Raw genomic sequence first — 20,725 nt, 5'->3', positions numbered from 1 at the left:
GCCAATAAATCACCACCCCATGAGTTTTTTTTATATTTTAAATATTTGTATACCAGACCATTCATTAAATACTGTGTTTTCGTGTTTATTAATATTTATCATAACTGTTGTGTATTAAAAAAAATTCAAAAGACTCTATTTCTTTCAATTTAAAAAATTTTACTGTGTACTTTTTATTCCCATTGTTTAAATAATTAATATATATATTTACTTTTTCTTTATAATTTTCAACTTCAGCAAGTGGAGACTCTTGTCTTCTACAATCTAAGACGAATTGTCGCCGGAAGATAAAGAGTGATATATATTTTCTAGTTTATTTCCGTTCGATTTCTTGTTTGAAAATAGATTTGAAATGTTGTTCAGTAAAACTCAAAGATTGTTAATGATAACAATGCCAGCTGTTCTCTAGAGTAAGTATCAAATGAAACACAATGTTTCCACAAATCTTTGACTTTTTCTATTGTTCGGGTAAAAAGTATATATCTATATAAGAAAAATATTAACAGAGTACATATGTATAGTAAAAGTGTATTTACCTGTTGTAATATATTCTGATTAGTCACAATATGTTTCATCTATCCCATATATAATAATTATTTCATATGACAATGGATTTAAAATATGACTTATCGGAATTAGTCGATATGTAAAATGGTAAGTGTTCATCGTATGACATTTCTTCGCTGAATTCCGTTTCTTCTATCTACTTAATGAATATGATTTATAGAACCTAGGCTTTCAATGAATGTAACACAGTATTGCTTATCACTTAATAAAACGGCACTTGACTTGCAATTCGAGTCGGCATGACACTATCAACTATTAGTTTAATGTGAGTATCCAATAGTTTCGAAAAAATCAGCAGCATCGGCAGCAGCAGTCGCATCATTTTTGAGATTTGTATGTAATAAAAGGCTCGTTTCCGGTTTATAAACTTATTGATTATTTATTATTTATGTAATATTAATTGAAGGACTATATTTTTTCGATAAGAGTAGACATTTAATTAATAAGTCCAAAAAATAGTGTAAGTTCGAGCGTACAAGTTAATACAAGTTATAGATATAAAATTTCAGTTCGATACACGGTCTAGGATATATAATAATTCAAAGAAAAATAATGCTACTTCCGGCAGATTTGAAAATGAAAAAAAAAATTATAGCGCAACGATTAAAATTTTATTACGCAGTAAAAAGTTTCAGTGTTTCAGTTTCAAAGATATTTAATGGTGTTTGAATTATTACTAAAATACACAGCCAAACACGCACATTTTTTAAAAACAATAAATACGTGCCAGTGATCGGCTTCATCTATTAATAAAATATAAATTTTAAAATACAACTTAATATTTTATTTTGTTTTAAATAATCTTGAAATTATCAATGCAAAAGTGCCATCTATCCGTCAACGTAAAACAACCTTCATTCGATCAATTTGTATTTAGGTAAACTGCAGTTAGGTATGTATGACATTAGGTATGGTCGTCGTTCGGTATGTTGATATTCGACCAACTCGCTTAGGTATACTCGAATTAGGTGAATTGCATTAGGCGAACTTACAGTGAATCGTATAGTACAGCCGTAGCGTGTGTCAGCACCGGGGGAAGGGGGACGGGAATGTGAGTAGTTCGGGGGGGATATGTCAGTAGCGGCGCGGCCGCCGCCCGCAATGGGGGTGTCGCACGCTCGTCTCCGCTGGTGCACTCGCCGGCTGATCGTGGCCGCGCGATGGTGCTTCGGCCTGCTCTTCCTCTGCTACTGCGCGTCTCTCCTGAAGGGGTGGAGCGGCAGCAGCAGCACCAGCGGCAGCGGCAGCGGCAGCTCCCCCTCTCAGCTCCTGGGCTCGCGAGGACACCTGATCCTTCCGCAACGACGCTCGCTCGAGGAGCAGATTCGCAGTGACGAAGCTCGCCAGCAGCCCGAGATGGGGGCTTTCGGGGAGCCGGCTTATTTGCCCGACGATCTCGTTTCCGAGGGCGAAGCCGTCTACAAGAGAATTGCTCTCAACGAACCCCTCAGCGACATCATCCCCTACAACAGGACCCTCAAGGGTATCAATTCTGCTCTCACCATTCTCCCCCCTCCCCTCTCCCCCTTCAAGGCTCACTACTTTTACCCAATCGTCGGCGCAAAAAATGAACTTCGATTCAAAAAGTTCATGACAATTATATATCTTATGCAATTTAGTGCATAAGTAAAAGTTATGCTAAATCGTATCGGCGTGAATGTGAGATATCGGTTTTGTAATTGAATTTGCATTCGCCTAGATGAATTGCAAAACCCGTTATGTCCTCATAGACGTCGTTTTGTTTGTGTCATATTTAAACACATCGTATTCTGTAAATGAGAAAGAAAAATACGATATTGACATTTCGATGTTTATAAATAACCTTTTCGAGATGGTTATATTGTAGACATAACAAGTTTTGCAATAGTTTATGCATGAATTAAAAAACCACATAGCGGTAGATTTTTTTTTTACTATATATAGCTTTTATACCTTGATGATGAAGATGTTTGTATATTTTGTAATAGTTCCAAATTTTCAAATATGCTTTATGATTATTTGGATAATTTATCGTCGACTGTTGAGTTATTCAACATCGGAGTTCTTATAATAGTAGCCACACTTGAAATAATATAAAAGTGGAATTTATTAAAAATACTTTTTGATTTTGAAATATTCACAAATTAACAAATATGTCGTTTTAAAAGTCGATCTATACACTACTAAATTGAAAACTGTTTATTCAAATGGCTACCGACCAAAAGGGAAAAGTCTGAGAAATTCTACTACAGGTTTTTCATTTCAAATTAAACCTTTTTCATTCCAAATTGACCTTTTTTCATTTCGAATTGACTCTAAAAAGGGGTCAATTTGAAATGAAAAAGGGTTAATCTGAAATGAAAAAGGATCAATTTTACATGAAAAAGTAAATCTATCAGGGGTGTGGGTCAGATCAAAATTTACCGACTCGGACTCCGAATTTATATTACGATTCGTCTCCGACTCAAATTTGAACGATTTTAGTAACATTGACTTTTACTGCCAAGTTATAAAATTGTTAATAATAAAAATAATACCGATTTTCAAAATATGAAAAATTAAATAAATTTAAAAAATCACTAAAAATTGACACATAACCGATTTATTGAATTGTTGGTAATGAAATAGATATAAATAATAAAAGTAAGTTCATTCATAATGTATGTGTATGAATTTCACACACAAACAAATCAATTTAATCAAAAAATAAGAATAAAAAAGTATGAGATAGAGGAAACAGTCAGTTTAGGGCACAACACGTCAAAATACAATTCAACGATTTTATTTTTAATATAATTTATGATTTTTATAAAGAAATTATTATTATCTCAATTGAAATACTATTAATTAAAGAAAATAATAAAAAAGACTCAGAGTCGGTTGATTTTTTACGACTCTGACTCCGCCTGAAATGCTCTGACTCCATCGCCCTGCTACATATCTATAGAATGAATAAAAAGTAATGGCATGAATTTAATTATTCCGACGAAATAAAACGAAAATTTAAACACAGATTATCATCTATAAAGACTGTTCATACAAATATAATATATATACGTACATTAAGTATACACGTATTTGATATTCAAATTAATCGCTTCAAACATAATAATAACACTTGATTAAACACTGTATCGGCTGTGTGACAAGGTTATATATATTTAATTCAACACCGTATCATTGTTAGTTGACCGAGAATGTCTCGAATTTTAATATTTTACTCGCCTTAAATTTTCATAATGATCAATCATCCTTTTCAGATTATCGTGATCCGAAATGTGCTTTCGTTCACTACGACGAAGATCTGCCATCGGCCTCGGTTATTATAGTGTTCTTCAACGAGCCTTATTCTGTAGTTATACGTACCGTATGGAGCGTGTTGAACACGGGTGGTACAAACGTTCAGGAAGTTGTACTCGTGGACGACTGTTCCACTTTGCCCGAACTCGGCGCCAAGTTAGATTATTACATAGAGACTAGATTTCCTAAAAATATGGTCAAAGTAGTGAGATTGCAAGAGAGGTCCGGTTTGATTCGTGCCCGACTCGCCGGAGCTAGAGTATCTCATGGGGGCGTTCTCGTCTTTCTCGATGCTCACTGTGAAGCTGTGAAGGATTGGCTCAGACCTTTACTACAACGAATCAAAGAGGAGCGCAAAGCTGTATTAGTTCCGATTATCGACGTAATTGATAGCAATACTTTCTACTATAGCACTTCTGGTTTTACTTTCCAGGTAATTGAATCTTTACATAATTTAAGCATTGCACCTACATATATATGTATGTAATAATTATATGACCACATAAAATAATCTTAAAACTTTAATAGGTTGGTGGATTTATATTTTCTGGTCATTTCACTTGGATTGCTTTGAGCGATGATGAACTTCAAAGAAGAGAAAGCGACATAGCACCTGCGAGGTTTTGATTTTTATCCTTCAATATTGATTTGAAGCTTCAATTGTTTATTTAATATACATATATTTGATTATAGATCGCCGACAATGGCTGGGGGGCTTTTTGCCATAGAAAGAAACTACTTTTGGGAGGTTGGATCATACGACGAGCAAATGGATGGATGGGGTGGTGAAAATCTTGAAATGAGTTTTAGAATATGGCAGTGTAAGTTTAAAGTAGACCTATCCTTCAATTTGCATGATTTCAGTTTGACTAATAAACAGTGGCGTAGTGAGGGTAAATGACGCCTGGGGCAAACTTTTTTTGTTTCCCCCCCCCTCCTTTCGTCTTATAAAATTTGCTAAGAAACAAATATTTATTCGATGCGGTGCAAACGATCGACAAGCGCCAGACAGACTGAACCTTATGCGTGCGCACTGTTCGCACTTACACTAAGCGGAATCTACCCGAAGTCCCGACATACCTACCCTGTATACGTTCTGTGCTTCTGATACTTTAGTTCCGAATTTTGCATTATTAAACTCGCCAGAAAGATCCAACTCAATTTTAATAATTGCATCTGTGCATATCGAAAGGTTACTCGTCATCTGATGTGCAATCTATCATTCGTGAAGTCGAGAATTGCGTTTAAAGCAGCCATCCAGTTAATCTGTGGTTCAGTCTGTCTGGCGCTTGTCGATCGTTTGCACCAAACCCATATTTATTATATGCGTTGACGTTGTCCACTTGCTTTAAAGATCTCCTCTTGAAGATATCTTCTAAAAGTCAAGTATGTATTATATCACTGAACTTGAAATACAGTCAATTATAAGAATTTCTGTACTTTATTAATTCTTAGTATTTTGTGTTCAGACAAAATATATATATTATATGTTTTGAAAGCATTGTCCTAAATGCAACTTCTGCTTTGATGGTCGGCCTCAAATCTGGCGCCACATTATTGCTTTCAATACAAAGTCTGCATGTTTGAAATACAGATTACAAAAAAGTCATAAACTTTGCTTTTATCGAATTTTGTCAATTAACCCGTCTTTTCTGTTGAAATTTTAAATTTTTCTGTCGCCACGCTGAAAATTTCGCCAACATTTCCAACTAGAATTATTTAGAAATCCAATAGAAAGCATGTATAAAAATTGTAGCTAGTCCAAATAAACCCTAGATAAGTACTGCCGAGGATTTCGAGTTCTGTAAAAGGTGTGTTTAGACTCTATATAATATAAAATAAACAAAATAAGTCTATTAATGAATGTATTTTTCCAAAACTAGTTCCATCTTCTTCATTGTTAAAATGTAATGCTCACAATTTAAATGACAAGCCAAAATCTAAAATACTCGGCAGTTAGGGATTTCCACCGAGAAATTCTGCTATGGTTATAAATTCAGAAATTCCGGTGTAAACCAGTCTTTATAAATATTGACACGTATTACACGACTCATGTTCAATGCTACCTGGAAAGGCTTAGCAGGTAGTATTCCTGTTTGATCGCGGGTTGAGCGAGCTCGGTGCGGACGTGTGTTTGTGTGTTGTTCCCGATAAGTATGTAGAATTTTGTGTTAAATTGGAGCTAAAGAGGAGGTGCTGGGATGAGTATGTAGCTCTTCTGGCGCCTCGCAAGTTAGTACATATTCAGAATCATTACCTATGCTTGATTTCATATTTTTTAAATGGAATTTAAATTTATAATATTTTCATATTTACATAATTACCCACATAATTTCGATCACATTTCTTTTGATAATAATTTACTATTAACGTCGATTGATTTATTAATGATAGTATTGATAATATTTAACGTTGAATTATTTCATATTTAATATTGAGTGAATGGTTTGATATTTAATGTTGAATTATTTCATAATTGATTATTTAATGTTGAGTGTTGAATTATTTCATAATTGATTATTTAATATTGAGTGTTGAATTATTTAATATTTAGTTTTGATAATTTAATATTTGATATTGGATACTTGTACTCAACGTTAACGTTATTGTTTGGTACTAATTTCATAAATATTATGATTGTGAATAAACTGTCTATATATGTAAATATATCATAAATGGAAACACACGTCCGTCCGCACGGAGTAATTAATAAGCTCAGAGCAGAGCTCCATGCAACCGCTCAGGTCCCCAAGTTGCAAATAGGGGAACGACTCTTGCAGTCAACTGCCATGGCGACATGGTGGTCCTGGACAAGGAGCGCTGAGATAAGAGTGGTGATGAGTGAATCCGTGGTAAGTTTCACTCTATAAAATGTCACACAACACTATGACGGTCTCAGGTCAGCGGCGAGTAAGTGCCGCCGCTTAACAAAAGCACAACCCGGTTTTCAAAGGTACCGTATCATCTTTGACAGAGAAGGAAACTCTATAATAAATCCCTGGTAGTGGGCAGCAGCTCTGCCAGTATAAGATGTCAAAACATTTACTGCGCTGTAGAAGGAAGTGGGAATCCACTGCAGTATTCTCCCAAGATAACTATGATGTACAAAAATAAAAGTGTGAAGAAGTCTGACTCTCCGGCTGACACCCGGCGCCTTCGAGGTTCCAGGTCTCACGGTGTGAAATTGGCTACTGGCCACATGCATGTGACTCACCAGGCATCATGTGGAAAATATGCGACTGGAGAAACTTTACGGAACAAATCCAAAATAGGTACTTGGAACGTTAGAGAACTCCTGAATCCTGGGAAAACACTGGTTGTTGAGAAAGAGATGTACAGTCATAGGCTAGATATACTCGGAATCTCGGAAACGCACTGGAAGAACAACGGCCATTATAAAACTTCAAATGGAAATACGATATATTTTTCTGGTAACCAAGATTCGTCACATAGCGGTGTCGCGGTGATCTTAGCATCTAAATTAACCAGTGCACTAATTGGCTACAACCCCATAAGTGACAGACTTATACACTTAAAACTCAACACGCATCCGTATAAACTAAACATCCTTCAAATATATGCTCCTACTGCAGATGCCGAAGATATTAAAATAAATGCGTTCTATGCTTCACTACTCGATACATTGTCAAATATCTCAAACAAAGAAATGACCATCATTCTTGGTGATTTTAATGCCAAAGTCGGTAATAATAGCAACATTGATAACATAGTAGGTAAATATGGATTGGGTATTCAAAATGAGAGAGGAGAGAAACTTATAAGTTTCTGCATTGAAAATAAAATGTCCATTATGAATACTTGGTTTCAACATCATCCTAGGCGATTGTACACTTGGATATCTCCTGGGGATCGTCACCGCAACCAAATCGATTATGTATTAATAAATTCTAGATGGAAATCATCGATACATAACGTCAAAACATATCCAGGTGCAGATTGCGGATCGGACCATAACTTACTTGTTGCTAAATTTCGACTGAAATTGAAAATGATTAAAAGACATCAAAATAAAGCAATTAAACTCACCAATGATGATGTAATTAATTTTGGCAATGTAATCAGAGAAAAAGATGCAGAATTCCAAATAAATCCTAATGTAGATGTAGAAGAGTCTTGGAAAATTTTTAAAGATCTCATAATTCGGTATGCCAGAAAACATCAAACACCGCAAAATGAACATCGTAAGTCTTTTATCTCTGATTCAACTTGGGTTAAGATAAAAGAACGTAAAAGACTTAAACAAACTGGCATAACATCGACAGAATATCTTGAAAGGTATGCAATATTACATAAAGATATTCAAAGGAGTTGTAGGCGGGATAAAGCTAAATATATAAATGACATATGTGAGGAGATAGAAAAACACGCATTAAAGAATCAGGCAAGGGATATTTTTCACAAAGTAAAAATCGTCACTCAAAAATTTTCACCCAAAACTTGGACAATAGATGATCAATTTGGAAACACGCTTACAGATATTGATATGATACTCAACCGATGGAAAGAATACTGTTCGGAATTGTACAGTGGTAGTTCGTCGACCTCAATTGTTTCCCTAATTGATGATGTCAGGGAGCCTGACATCTTGACATCTGAAGTTGTAAATGCCATAAAGAAACTGAAATGTAAAAAGTCTCCTGGCAGCGATGGTATACAAGCTGAACTTCTGAAAGAGCTTGGTGAAACTGCGATAAAGGCGCTATGTAATATGTGCAACAAGATCTGGGTAAACGGAGTATGGCCGAAAGATTGGGTCAATTCAATATTCATTCCCTTACACAAGAAAGGATCTACAAAAAAATGCGAGAATTACAGGACCTTAGCCTTAATATCGCACTCTAGTAAAGTATTGCTGTATATAATTAAAGATCGTTTGAGCAGTTACCTTGGATGGCAAATACCGAACGAACAAGCAGGGTTTGTAAAAGGTCAAAGGGACGAGGGAACAAATACTGAATATACGTCAACTCATTGAAAAATGTCGGGAGTTTCAAACTCCAGCCGTTCTTTGTTTTATAGACTATAAAAAAGCTTTTGACTTTGTGAACTGGGACTATCTGTGGAAAGTTCTACTGGACATGGGAGTCCCCATGCATCTTGTAAAGATAATACATAACTTGTATAATGATAACAATGCAGTAGTTCGAATCAATTCGCTAAACTCGACAAATTTTCGAGTACAACGTGGAGTAAGGCAAGGGTGTATATTATCTCCAGACCTATTTAATATATATGGAGAGTATATAATGCGTAGAGCACTGGATGGTTGGAAGGGTGGAGTGTCCATTGGTGGAAAAAAACTATCCAATCTTCGGTATGCGGATGACACAACGCTCATAGCTAATAATCATGAAGAAATGGCCGAACTGATCCGTCGTGTTGAGACAGAGAGTAATGTGCTTGGCCTCCAGATAAACCGCCCCAAAACAAAAATTATGATAATTGACCGTCACCAACAGCTGCAAAACAACAACTCAGCTTTAAACGGTATAGATGTGGTTGATAATTTTGTCTATCTGGGGTCACTCATATCTAACAACGGCGGCAGCGAATTGGAAATACGGCGCCGGATTACATTAGCAAAATCGGCAATGTCACAACTAACGAAGATTTGGAAGAATAGAGCCATTACAACTGCTGTCAAAATCCGTCTCGTGAAGAGTCTCGTTTTTTCTGTCTGCCTTTATGGTGTCGAGACGTGGACCATGAAGGCGGCGGATAGACGGAGAATCGATGCCTTCGAGATGTGGTCCTGGAGACGGCTACTGCGCGTGCCTTGGACCGACAAACGCACGAATGTGTCTATTCTTGAAGAATTGAAAATCAAGGATAGATTGTCAACAATATGCCTGAAACGTATATTGCAGTTCTTCGGCCACATTGCACGAAGAGGTGAGGAGAGCCTGGAGCGGTTGGTTGTGGTTGGTAGCGTCGAAGGCAGAAGAGCCAGAGGCAGATCCCCCGCACGCTGGACTGACCAAGTATCTGCAGCGACGGGCGCTTCCACGGTAGCAAGTCTTCGCCTGGCCGAATTTAGAACTGAATGGAGGCAGCTGGTTGACCGCACATCATAGTCACGATCCTCAGTGATGAGGGAACCGACAGCAATATACATGTGGATACATATATAATATTATAACGTAGAGATTAGGTGAGTGGCGCTTGTGGACCGATGGTTTACTAGCGCAGATCACCTGATCTCTCGTTCCCGCCAAAATGGCCTCTACGAATGAATGAGCCGTATGCAACGGCCAATGGGATCGTCTGACTCAATGACCAATAGTTGTTGAGCCCAAACATCTATAAATATGGGGCGCTCTTTATTTGGAAACCATTCCGTCCTGGAGCGCCGACGAGAGCAGACGAATAAACGAATTCTACAACTTCCCGCGTCTTTCTCTCCGATTCTGGAAGCCCCCTCTTCACGTCCACTCAACAATATGATTGTCTGGTTCACTGACAGAAATACATTCCTGTTTATTTTTTACATACTCCAAAAATAACGCCGATCGGCGTGTTTCAGGCTCATGGGATTGTTAGCAAATAGATGAGTGCATGGCAAAAATTGGCTTACATATTCATCCATCCATTACAGAGCGCGACGTTACGGCGCAATATTGCTTGTCGTGTTGTTGAGTCAATACTGTCACAATATGACGTTTTCAAAAACTTAGTACACGTACACTCGCTACTATGACGTCACGTCGTCTGTGAATATTTCCAGTTGCCAGTTGAAAACCAGTTTTGCTTGATTCGTTACATTGACATGTTACGTCTACGCCACATTATACATGAATGTGTCCGTACAAAATATACCAAAGAATACTTTTCGTACTGCTGGTTATGTGCACTTGCCGGTACGTACTGTGCTAGTATGAATGGACCTTAATTCTTCAACCTGCTCACATTTAATTTTTCGAAACGAACTCAAGCTACTACAAAATATGACATTTTGATATTCTGGGCATATTTTTTGCCTTCGCAGCGCCCCCAAAACTGGTGCGCCCGGGGTATCGATACCCCCATCCCCTCCCCTTGTTACGTCACTGCTAATATAACATCTGCCTAAATGTTTCATAATTGTTTTTACATATTAATAAAGTCAGATTTGATATTTTTACTGCACATACATATGTATGTATGTATATAGAGTACAGAATGTATTTTTCTGGATTCAATATACAATCTAAATCGAAGGATGGATGTATTATGATTTAATAATTAATCCAATAACGTAATGTATAATAACTAATAAGTGATTCATTTAATTTTGTAGGTGGGGGTTTGTTAGAGACCATCCCTTGTTCGAGAGTCGGCCATGTATTCCGAGAATTCCATCCATACAAGTTTCCAAATGATCGAGATACTCATGGTATATTTTTTTTCGTGAAACTACTATTTTTTGTATTTCATATTATTTATTTATTTGTTTTTATTATTTCATTTATTCTATTCGTATTGAGTATTTTATTCTTAATCACCGTGTATTTTGTATTTTTCTTTTTTTTCTTTTTTGATAAAATACTAAAAACAATATGAACGACCTATAAAATTTTAAACGCTTATTGGGTGTGCTTTAAAATAAAATTATTATGTGTTGAAACGATTCGATATACTAAATAAAATATGAGCTGTTATAACTGAAAGTGGCATAAGTCCACTTTTCTTAATTTCGAGAAATATCTCGTTTGCGTTTATATAATGTTTTGCGTTTAACAATATTTAAAAATACTGATGGCCTGTAGTTCGTTTATTCTGCTTTTCCGAGATTCTGGACATATCGAATTAAAATAAGTGATAACAATTTGTGAATTAAGTCAAACAGATATATTGTTTTTGTAACTGAAAAATTGGACTTCCGCTACTTTAAAATATAACGGTTCATATGTGATATATAGTAATAAAACCTATGGTTGCATTCAGGCGGAAAGTTGTCATAAAGCACAGTTGATTTTTAGTATTTCAAAAATATAAATATCCGGTATTTATATTTGAATCAACAATGAATACTCACATTTTAAAAATATTACATTTTTGTACACAGGAAACAGCTATTGTATAAGAATATTACATATGAACACTATTTTTAATTTACTATAATTTTTATCAAAAACCTAAATTATTTTGATCTGTACACTCATATTTTTTATTGCCGATTTAACAACGGCTAACTTTTTTAATCCAATATTTGTACATATGTATATAGCAATTTAAATATAAATGTTTGTATGTTACGAAAAACTCATGTTTAATTTCTATTGTATTGTATAGCAATCGGAAATGAGGATATAAGGTCAGAAGCAGTAAAAAGCATTACATTAAGCATGTAAAAGTGATAAGTTTCGTATATTATATGCTTTTGCCTTTCCATTTCAGGAATCAATACAGCTCGGTTAGCTTTAGTATGGATGGATGACTATTCAAAATATTTCTTTTCACACCGAAAAGACTTAGAGGTAGTTACCAATATTTTTTTCAATACAGCGAGTTAAAAGTTTGACAAAAAACTTATTGACAAATTTATTTACTTTTAAGAATAGACCTGATATTGGTGATATAACGCACCGAAAAATATTGCGGGAAAAGCTTCATTGCAAATCTTTTGATTGGTACTTAAAAAATGTGTATCCCCAAAAGTTTGTACCGGGATCTAACGTTGTGGGATATGGACGGTGAGTGAAAATTGGTAAATTCAATGATGAAAATTTTCCCGTTTACAGATTATTCAATTTCAATAATTCCCACTTACAGGTTTAAAAATCGGTTTTCGGGTCTGTGCATCGATTTGCTTGGCAGAGATGAACAATCTTTGGCATCACTCGGCGTTTATGGTTGCCACCCGGAACTACACTATTCACAATATTTGAGTTTGACATTGACTGGAGAACTTAGAACTGAAGAAAAATGCGCTATGGTTCAATATAGAAGGTAATTACTTTGTTTTAATGAACCCAAATTGTAATATTTGTATTATAATTGCGTATTATTTTATATTAGGGATGCTCCTGAATCTCGTGTTGTCATTATGTCAGATTGTCATGGGAAGAAAAAGGATCAGGTACAATAAAAATCTTAAATAAATTTTCTGTATCGTATTTATGATTTTATGTAATACATATTTTATTACAGGAATGGAAATTGCTCAAGAGCAATCAAATTAAACATGTTCTTACCAAGACTTGTTTGGATACTAAAGGTTTGACGACAGGAGACGATCTCATCACGACGGCGTGCGATAAAACTTCACGCACTCAAAAGTGGGTCATGGAATTCAACGAACATAACAAATTTGGAGAAATTCCTTCTTTATTTGGTAAACTATTCATAATATATTAAATATTTTCATGTTTATGGACTCTTTATGAACGTACGTCTCTCTTCCAGATACTAATGGTGATGATTTTGAGTCATACGGTGACGAAAGCGGTTCTTTCGGCCGTTCTAAAATGATCAACAAGATATTTGGAATGCACAAAAGAAGGTTGGATACAAACGAAGTAGATAGCGCTGACAATATCCTTCCGAAACCCCATGGTTTTCCCGGACAATTCAGAGTGCCCGCTTATGAGCGGTTTGAATCGAATCAGTTGTGATTTATATAGCCCATATGTTGCCAAAAGGTTGTGATTCATTGAAGAATTATGCTTTTTCGTTATGATCGTGTTCCTTTTCTTTCCAAGGAATAACTATTACAAGACTGAAAATCGCACTACTAAGTGTGACTGCATTTTAAAAAAATAATGATCTGAATTCAGTCATGAGAATCTCTAAAGATGTGTTTTAATACTTTTATATATTTTTTAATCGAAATGTATATCAATTCCTGTGAGTGAGTGTTATGTATTTACTATATATTATATAGATCCGTCCAATAAATTATTTATATAAATACTGTTTTTAATTCTTATTCAAAAAAATAAAACAACCATTTTTTAACTATTATTAAATTAATTTATTATACCATAATAATAAATATTCAGTCAATATTTAAGTTGAAATAATACTAAAACTGAACTTTAACTGCAATAAAGGCCAATTGAAATAAAAATATGTACATGTGTGTATATACAAGTTTCAAATCTCTCAAAAGGAATGTAATATTTTAAGGCATTCAATTGTATAAAAAAAAAAAACTCAAATAAATAGTTCAACTAAACTAACTTTTCAAGGAGATCACATATTTCAATTACCGGCATTGCCAACCAAGTTTCATGGGATAATAAATTACTCCTTACTACATTACCCATACTCTATGTGCATTCTTGTTCAGTATTATACGGTTTTAGCACTGAGTTAAAGATAAAGAAATGCCAATATATCTCACAATCCAGATTCACTTATTATTGGTCACTTGTTTTGATTTTTGTTTGAAGGCTGCATCCCATCCTCCACCTCGATTCAACTTCACACCTTTCATTTCGAGCACTTTGTGAAATTCATATAAAGAGCATTCTGGTAATAATCTAACATACTGATCGACAAAATTATCCACTGACGACATGCTCGATCCAGAAGTAGTAGTAGACATAGTTAACGGTGCCATAACTAATTTGAGAATCATCTCTGCCTTTGTCATACTTTTGATGACTACTTTTGTGTATGTAGCGGGCGCAGGTCGTTTCACTTGCGATCCTAAAGACGGCAACTCTAACAAGATTGTTTTTAGCATATGAGTGTCGAGAAGAAGCTGCTCTGATCCCACCGTAGAAATTGGTTTACACTTATAAATATTTTGAATAAATTTAGGAATGAATGAATTGGCGAATTTAATACAAAATTGGGTGAAATATTTTCTAGACGATGATAAATTATCTCTTAAAATAGGTATTGTCGTTTTCAAATGTGATATGATTTGAGTGACATAAGAACTCTGATCTCCGACTGAATCAACATTTGCCCATGATATCTTAGTCATTGCTAACAAGGACGGTTCACATGCTATTTCCAAGTCTTGAACTAATAATTGAATTGAATTTGATATGATTTTGTGAAACAGGTCTTGTTCTTGCGAAAGATCAATCTTTTCTGCAAGGTTGGCAGACACTTTTTCTTTGAGTTTCTTTTCTAAATGTACTGTTGTCTCTAAGCAATACTCCGATGTGGTAATAATACAAGTAATTCTGGCCAGCTCTTGTTTTGTGAATCTGAAATTAAATTATATTAAAAAAACGCACAAAATATTATATGATATTAAAAAATATAATAAAAATAACCTTATACAATCCCCTTCCTTTAACAAGCTTTGGAAATTGTGTATAAGATGAGCAGTTGAAAGATTTTGTAGATCTCTGGCAATTGATGATGCTGTCGTTCCTTGGCCGACTTGCTTTGGAAGACTACCTTGAAGAATGGTCAGTGCATATTCTCGTAGATATTTTTGAAAGATGGCTGTTAAACCTACAATTCAATTTCATTTCATATTTAACAAAATGAAAAAATCGTCATAATTATTCATATATGTACAATATTTTTACCTAGCATCGGTTGTCCGGTAGTTAGTTGAGAGCACTGAACCATACACTTTTTGTAAAAAAGAAACAGATCAGCACAACTTGGCAAAACAGTACTTTGACTACCATCAGTAACACTCGTGGCTCCAGGAGGTGCTTGTTTAGCATCCTAAAATACATATACATGCATGTATGTTATTCCATCAATTAAGTTATATATAAAAAAATAAACATTTATTTATACATATATAAACATATGTTTCACCTGCACGAAACGTTCCATCAAATCAGCTAAATTTGTATCTAAACTTTCTATATACAAATATAAGTATGGTTCGAAACAACTTCCAATAAGTCCAATAAAATATGATTTTTCTGTTGACGTAGATTGGTTGACATTTTCATTTTCAACAGCATCTGAATTTCCTTCAATCTTTTCACTCGATTCCTTAAATAATATTTTAAAATAAGCATAACTTAATTTTTAAACGACTTACAAATTGATAAATAAAACTATTATAAATACCAATTCTTCTTCGTCAACATTTTCAAAGGGGTTTGTAGATTGTAAAACTGTATTTTCTTTAGGCTTTGTCATAGTATTTCTTTCGCCGACAGTGTTTGTAACTTCACTAGAATCCTTTAAAGTTATTCCTAAACATATTAAAAATATTGTAGAAACATCACACACACTTCAGTAATATATGTAGACAACAACCAAACAAATACCTGTAAATCGTTTATCTAATAAAGTCTCAAAATGGAATGTCTTTTGAATGGCATATAAAAGCAATTTAACATCAATTTCTTGCTTTCTAGCAACCATTATTTTAGTTAATTCACTTTTTGTAATCTAAAATGATTTCAAAAGAATAAAACTTTTCGCATTTTTATTACCTTGATATAAATAAAAAAGCTTTCCATGTATACCTTACAAAATTCAACAACTATCATTTCCGAAACTTCCCAATCTTGTGCGAAAATGTGACCCAAAGAATCTTCAAATTTAATAAGGTGTCTTTTTATCCACGCATACCTTTTATCGACTTTGTCTAGCCATGCCGTATCTTGATTATTGGAAAATAGATGAACATATTCCTACAAAATTATAGTAACCTATTACTAAACTGAAAACATCCAATAGAATATTTGATTACAAAAAGTATCACATATGAATTCAATGATAAATTAAATGATTGTGTAATGAAATGAAAGCTAGAAATTATACCTGCAATTGCAATCCTATAAACCAAGTTAGTAACTCCTGTTTGACGTTCGGATCTAATGTCGATACCACCATACAAGCTTCAGAAAGGACTTTGTTTGACATGAAACTCTTAGACGATGGTGCTGAAATAAAACATGAAATTTATATTGAATGATCAATATAATATGCATATTGTACAACATTTACTCAAGTTTTAATTAAAAACTTGTCGAGTCTTCTATAAAATATATAAATAACCTGTAAACGAGTCTTTGAAGTCGGCCTTTATCTGCGTGCCAAGGTCATGTTTAATCAATGCGACCTGATCTTGCAGATCCTTGATTTGCTTAATATCCGTGTAATTCTCAAAGTGCCCAATAACTTCTACAATAGCTTGAAGCGGAAGCAATATCTCCTTATAGCAACGGTTTTGGGTGAGACTACGCAATGACTCGATACCACCGACAAGCATATGCAGATGATTGAGCGTAGTGATGGCCGCAGTCAGGTTACACTTTCCACAATCGAGCTGCTTGATTTCACTAGTGATTTCCCTAACCATATCCTCGCTACGTTCAGCCTTTTTGTTGATATCGCCCACTTGTAAAGTGAGGTCTGCAATTAGAGCTCGAGCGGCTACTAGAGCCGCTCCGCCTTCAGTCTGTGAAGCGTTTTGTCCCCGAACTAGACACTGAATCTCCTCGTCTATGCTGGTTATTTTGAACTCCATTTTAGATACGATTGTGTCTATATTGGAGAGTGATTGTTCGGTGGGGAATAGGGAGTTTATGTAGCTGACTGTGTCGAAGTCAGGGCTATCCAAGTGGTCGGAGCTTGGAAGTACCTGCTCTATGGCAGCCGTTACCGACTCTGGAAACTGTAATTGCCTATCTGTGGCCATTTTTGCCGGCTAAATATCGCCTAGTTCACAATTCACATGACAACTGACGTGGAAACGGAAACTGACAGTTGATCAGGTAGATCGGTAACGCCCACCACGGATTTTGTACGACCATGATCGCGCTGACTTTTGACGTTTCTCTTTGTAGCACTTTTTATTTTATTACATATATATGTATATTAGTAGAGACGTAATAATTTTAAGAGCTATCTATTCTCTTTTAAAAACAATGCAGAAAAATTTCAAAATAGTTGAATATTCTAAAAGTATAATAGAAAGTATGTATTCCAATATATTTATATATTGTTTATTCATACATACTTACGGAATAGAACACCGATCAACCACCCAAGTCTTTTGTAATAAAATACAAGGATTTTATAATGAAAATGGTAAAGGGGTTACATCACAAATGTGAATCGCTACCAGGATAACCACCGCTACGAAAATCACGCGCGTGGGTCTCCCGTCGCACAGGAAAATTGCCGTATGGAAAACTGCCTAAATATTGCTCAGCATTTGCTTTTTTTACGGGATTTTTATTATTATCAAATCTAAAATGACGATACGAACTCGTATGTACGTAATAATATGTGAAGTTCATATATATTTTCATTTATCCGCTATTTTATTACCTAACTGTTTTTTTTATGATTGTGTTAAAATGTTGTTTTTTTTATCTTATTTTTTTGCTTTTGCTTTTTGTTCTATCTATTTATTTTTTATTTTTCTCCCCCTCTTGTTTTATTATCTAGGCCATTGTGACGCATTAGGTTCTTCCTGTAATGCCACAAAGATCCAAAACTTTTAAATAAATAAATGTCTAGTCGATAGCTTCTTTGAAAACACGTTTTTTACTCTTTTGCTTTCAGCCCCAAATGACTATCCATGGTCATGATCAGGGCTGCCGAGAGGAATCCCGGGCCCTTGAAAAAATAATATATCGAGCCCTATGACAAACTAAAAAAAGATCTTATAGATGTATTTTTAATATACGAAAAATCTATTAGAATTTTTATTACTATTTTTTACAATAATTGAATAATAAAGTATGATATATGTATGTATGTATGTAAATGGTATGATTTCATTTATTTTTTAAATATAATTATCGTTACGATTTATTATGTATTTTTAGTATATTTTTGTAATGGTTTTCTCCAGAATTGGTAATTTGGGCGTCTTGAAACGGGGCCCCTCGAATATTTCGGGCCCTGGAACTTTACCCCAACTTCCCCCCCCCCTGTCATCGGCCCTGGTCATGATAAATTTGCAATAATAAAAAGCTTATTTAAATTTTAATGTTCCGGTTAAGATGTCAATAGATCTGACAACCTTCTGTTAAAATGAAAATGATGTTGATACATACATACATTTAAATAATAATAATTTTCAGAATTTGAATGATACTTTGAACAATATTAATCACGTATTTTTAGTAAATATATATATGCTTAATTTACCAAATTTTGAATGATCGAAAAACTATTAAAAGTTATTTGATATCAATCGCAATGTAATATATTATTCCAAAACGCATAAATTGTGTGAATATTATGAATTGCCAGCGCTATCATGAGATAGCATCAAACTATAATAATACACATCATTGGAACATAACTTATACCAATTATAATCAATGGGTGAATTAATTTACCTAATATCACACATTTTTCAATATAAAAACCAGTTTGAAAATGAAATTTCAGTTTGAAATTCTCATTTAAAATGACAGCATTCATCGTGACTTCGATTATTATACTCATTGCGAATGCTTTCGCTCAAAACGACTATATAAATTCAAATAACTTTAGACCAACGGAATATAATTTCGAAATTGAAAAGCAACCGGGCATTTCAATAAGCTACATAATTTTGTCATCTACTCACAAATTTGACATTGCATTTCATTACAAAAATGTAGATTTGGACTTTGTTGAAACTATAATCTTAAATTTAAACGGCGAAAAAGTGATTTCCGCCCAAATTAACTACGACAACATATCAACTAAATATAATTTCAATGTTGATAATCCGAGAACTACTAAAATTTTCCATGTCGTCTTATTGGAGGATCCCATTATTTTCAGCGAAATCGGAACGCCAATTGTTGCTTCAACTGACACTATCATATTTGCACCAAAGCAAAGCTTGAAATTTAAAAACGATTCCGAAATATTAATTAAAAAAACATTACTCAAAAGAGTACATTCCGTGTTTTACTTGGAATATTTTGAAGAAAATGTTTGCTTATATGACATTTGTTTCTATTGTGGTCTTTTGTCTCAAAAACTGTCCTTACTAAAAAGGGCTTCAATATTCAATTCTTCTAAAGCCATCTCTGCCCCTTTAGTAGAGTCGATTCAAACGCGATTTTTTAAATTTAACGGCCACATTTTCAAACTCACCGCAGATTTAAATCTACCATATTTCAACTGCACAAATCCTTTGCATTTTCCATTGATCAATGATCTCACAATGATACAGTGTGATAAAATCGACGGATGTGGCAATGCACTTCTGACTGAAATGATGAAACGTCTCGATTTTAATGTGCAGTTCATTACGGGCTTAAGGTCTACAAATCCAGAAAATCTTTACGACGATATGCTAACCGACATTTCAAAATCGAGAGTTGATTGGGCATTTGCCATAGTATATCATTTGACTAAGTTCGATGAAATTACCAATTTGGGGAGGCTCGTCAATAATCCAGTATATGCAATATACGCTAAACCAATTGATAATACAGGTATGATATAATACTATAATTTTAAATATACCTATAACATACATACATACAGTGGTGTAGTGCTAAATAAAAAATAACCAGGGCGGTGGTTAATTTTTTTGACCCCCACTTTTTTCATTACTAAAAAAATATGTATTCTAATATTGGTAGTTCAAATATTTATAAAAAAATCAAATGCTAATTAACTAATATTCTTGTCGAAATCATGTTTTTTTTTTATATTTTATAAAAACGTCCTTCCATACATCCTCTTCAACATCTTTGATTTTTCAACCCGTGTTTGTGTGGTAACAGCAACATTTGCTTTTAGTAATGCCAAAACCATACGTATGTTAAAAAACTATGAAATTTGTGTGTGAAATGTTAATTTAGAGATGACTATTTATTTCCCTTATTTTATCTATCCTCAAGTGCGTATTGATAATAGTTTAAATAATGTTTTCTTTCGAAGTTTTGGGCGTTTTTATTCGAGATTAAGGATTTCCCAAAATTGATGGTGAAATATTTAAATACGTCTGTATGTACAATGTATCATTTATACATAATAA

General features: G+C 34.3%; 2 protein-coding genes across 2 annotated transcripts; one reads left to right on the top strand and one right to left on the bottom strand.

Moving 5' to 3' along the window:
- Positions 1-1,544: 1,544 nt before the first annotated feature.
- On the top strand, positions 1,545-13,807 carry Pgant1 (Polypeptide N-Acetylgalactosaminyltransferase 1). The gene is made up of 11 exons (XM_077429469.1): positions 1,545-2,050; positions 3,807-4,279; positions 4,375-4,466; positions 4,540-4,667; positions 11,144-11,239; positions 12,244-12,323; positions 12,403-12,539; positions 12,619-12,795; positions 12,865-12,925; positions 12,997-13,180; positions 13,252-13,807. Exons 1-11 carry the CDS (start codon positions 1,639-1,641, stop codon positions 13,458-13,460), a joined length of 2,049 nt encoding a protein of 682 aa, XP_077285595.1. The 5' UTR covers positions 1,545-1,638; the 3' UTR covers positions 13,461-13,807.
- On the bottom strand, positions 13,730-17,534 carry Vps53 (vacuolar protein sorting 53). Its single transcript, XM_077429468.1, has 9 exons — positions 16,783-17,534; positions 16,546-16,667; positions 16,248-16,415; positions 16,047-16,170; positions 15,844-15,971; positions 15,583-15,765; positions 15,342-15,486; positions 15,081-15,264; positions 13,730-15,011 (listed from the first exon to the last, which is right to left on the bottom strand). The coding sequence occupies exons 1-9, from the start codon at positions 17,423-17,425 to the stop codon at positions 14,201-14,203; spliced, it is 2,508 nt and encodes an 835-aa protein (XP_077285594.1). The 5' UTR covers positions 17,426-17,534; the 3' UTR covers positions 13,730-14,200.
- Positions 17,535-20,725: the final 3,191 nt, after the last annotated feature.

Source organism: Arctopsyche grandis, chromosome 4 (assembly GCF_051622035.1).
Source record: "Arctopsyche grandis isolate Sample6627 chromosome 4, ASM5162203v2, whole genome shotgun sequence".
NCBI classification, from domain to species: domain Eukaryota; kingdom Metazoa; phylum Arthropoda; class Insecta; order Trichoptera; family Hydropsychidae; genus Arctopsyche; species Arctopsyche grandis.
Note: the sequence above shows the minus strand (reverse complement) of the source record. Positions and strands in the feature narration are given on the sequence as shown.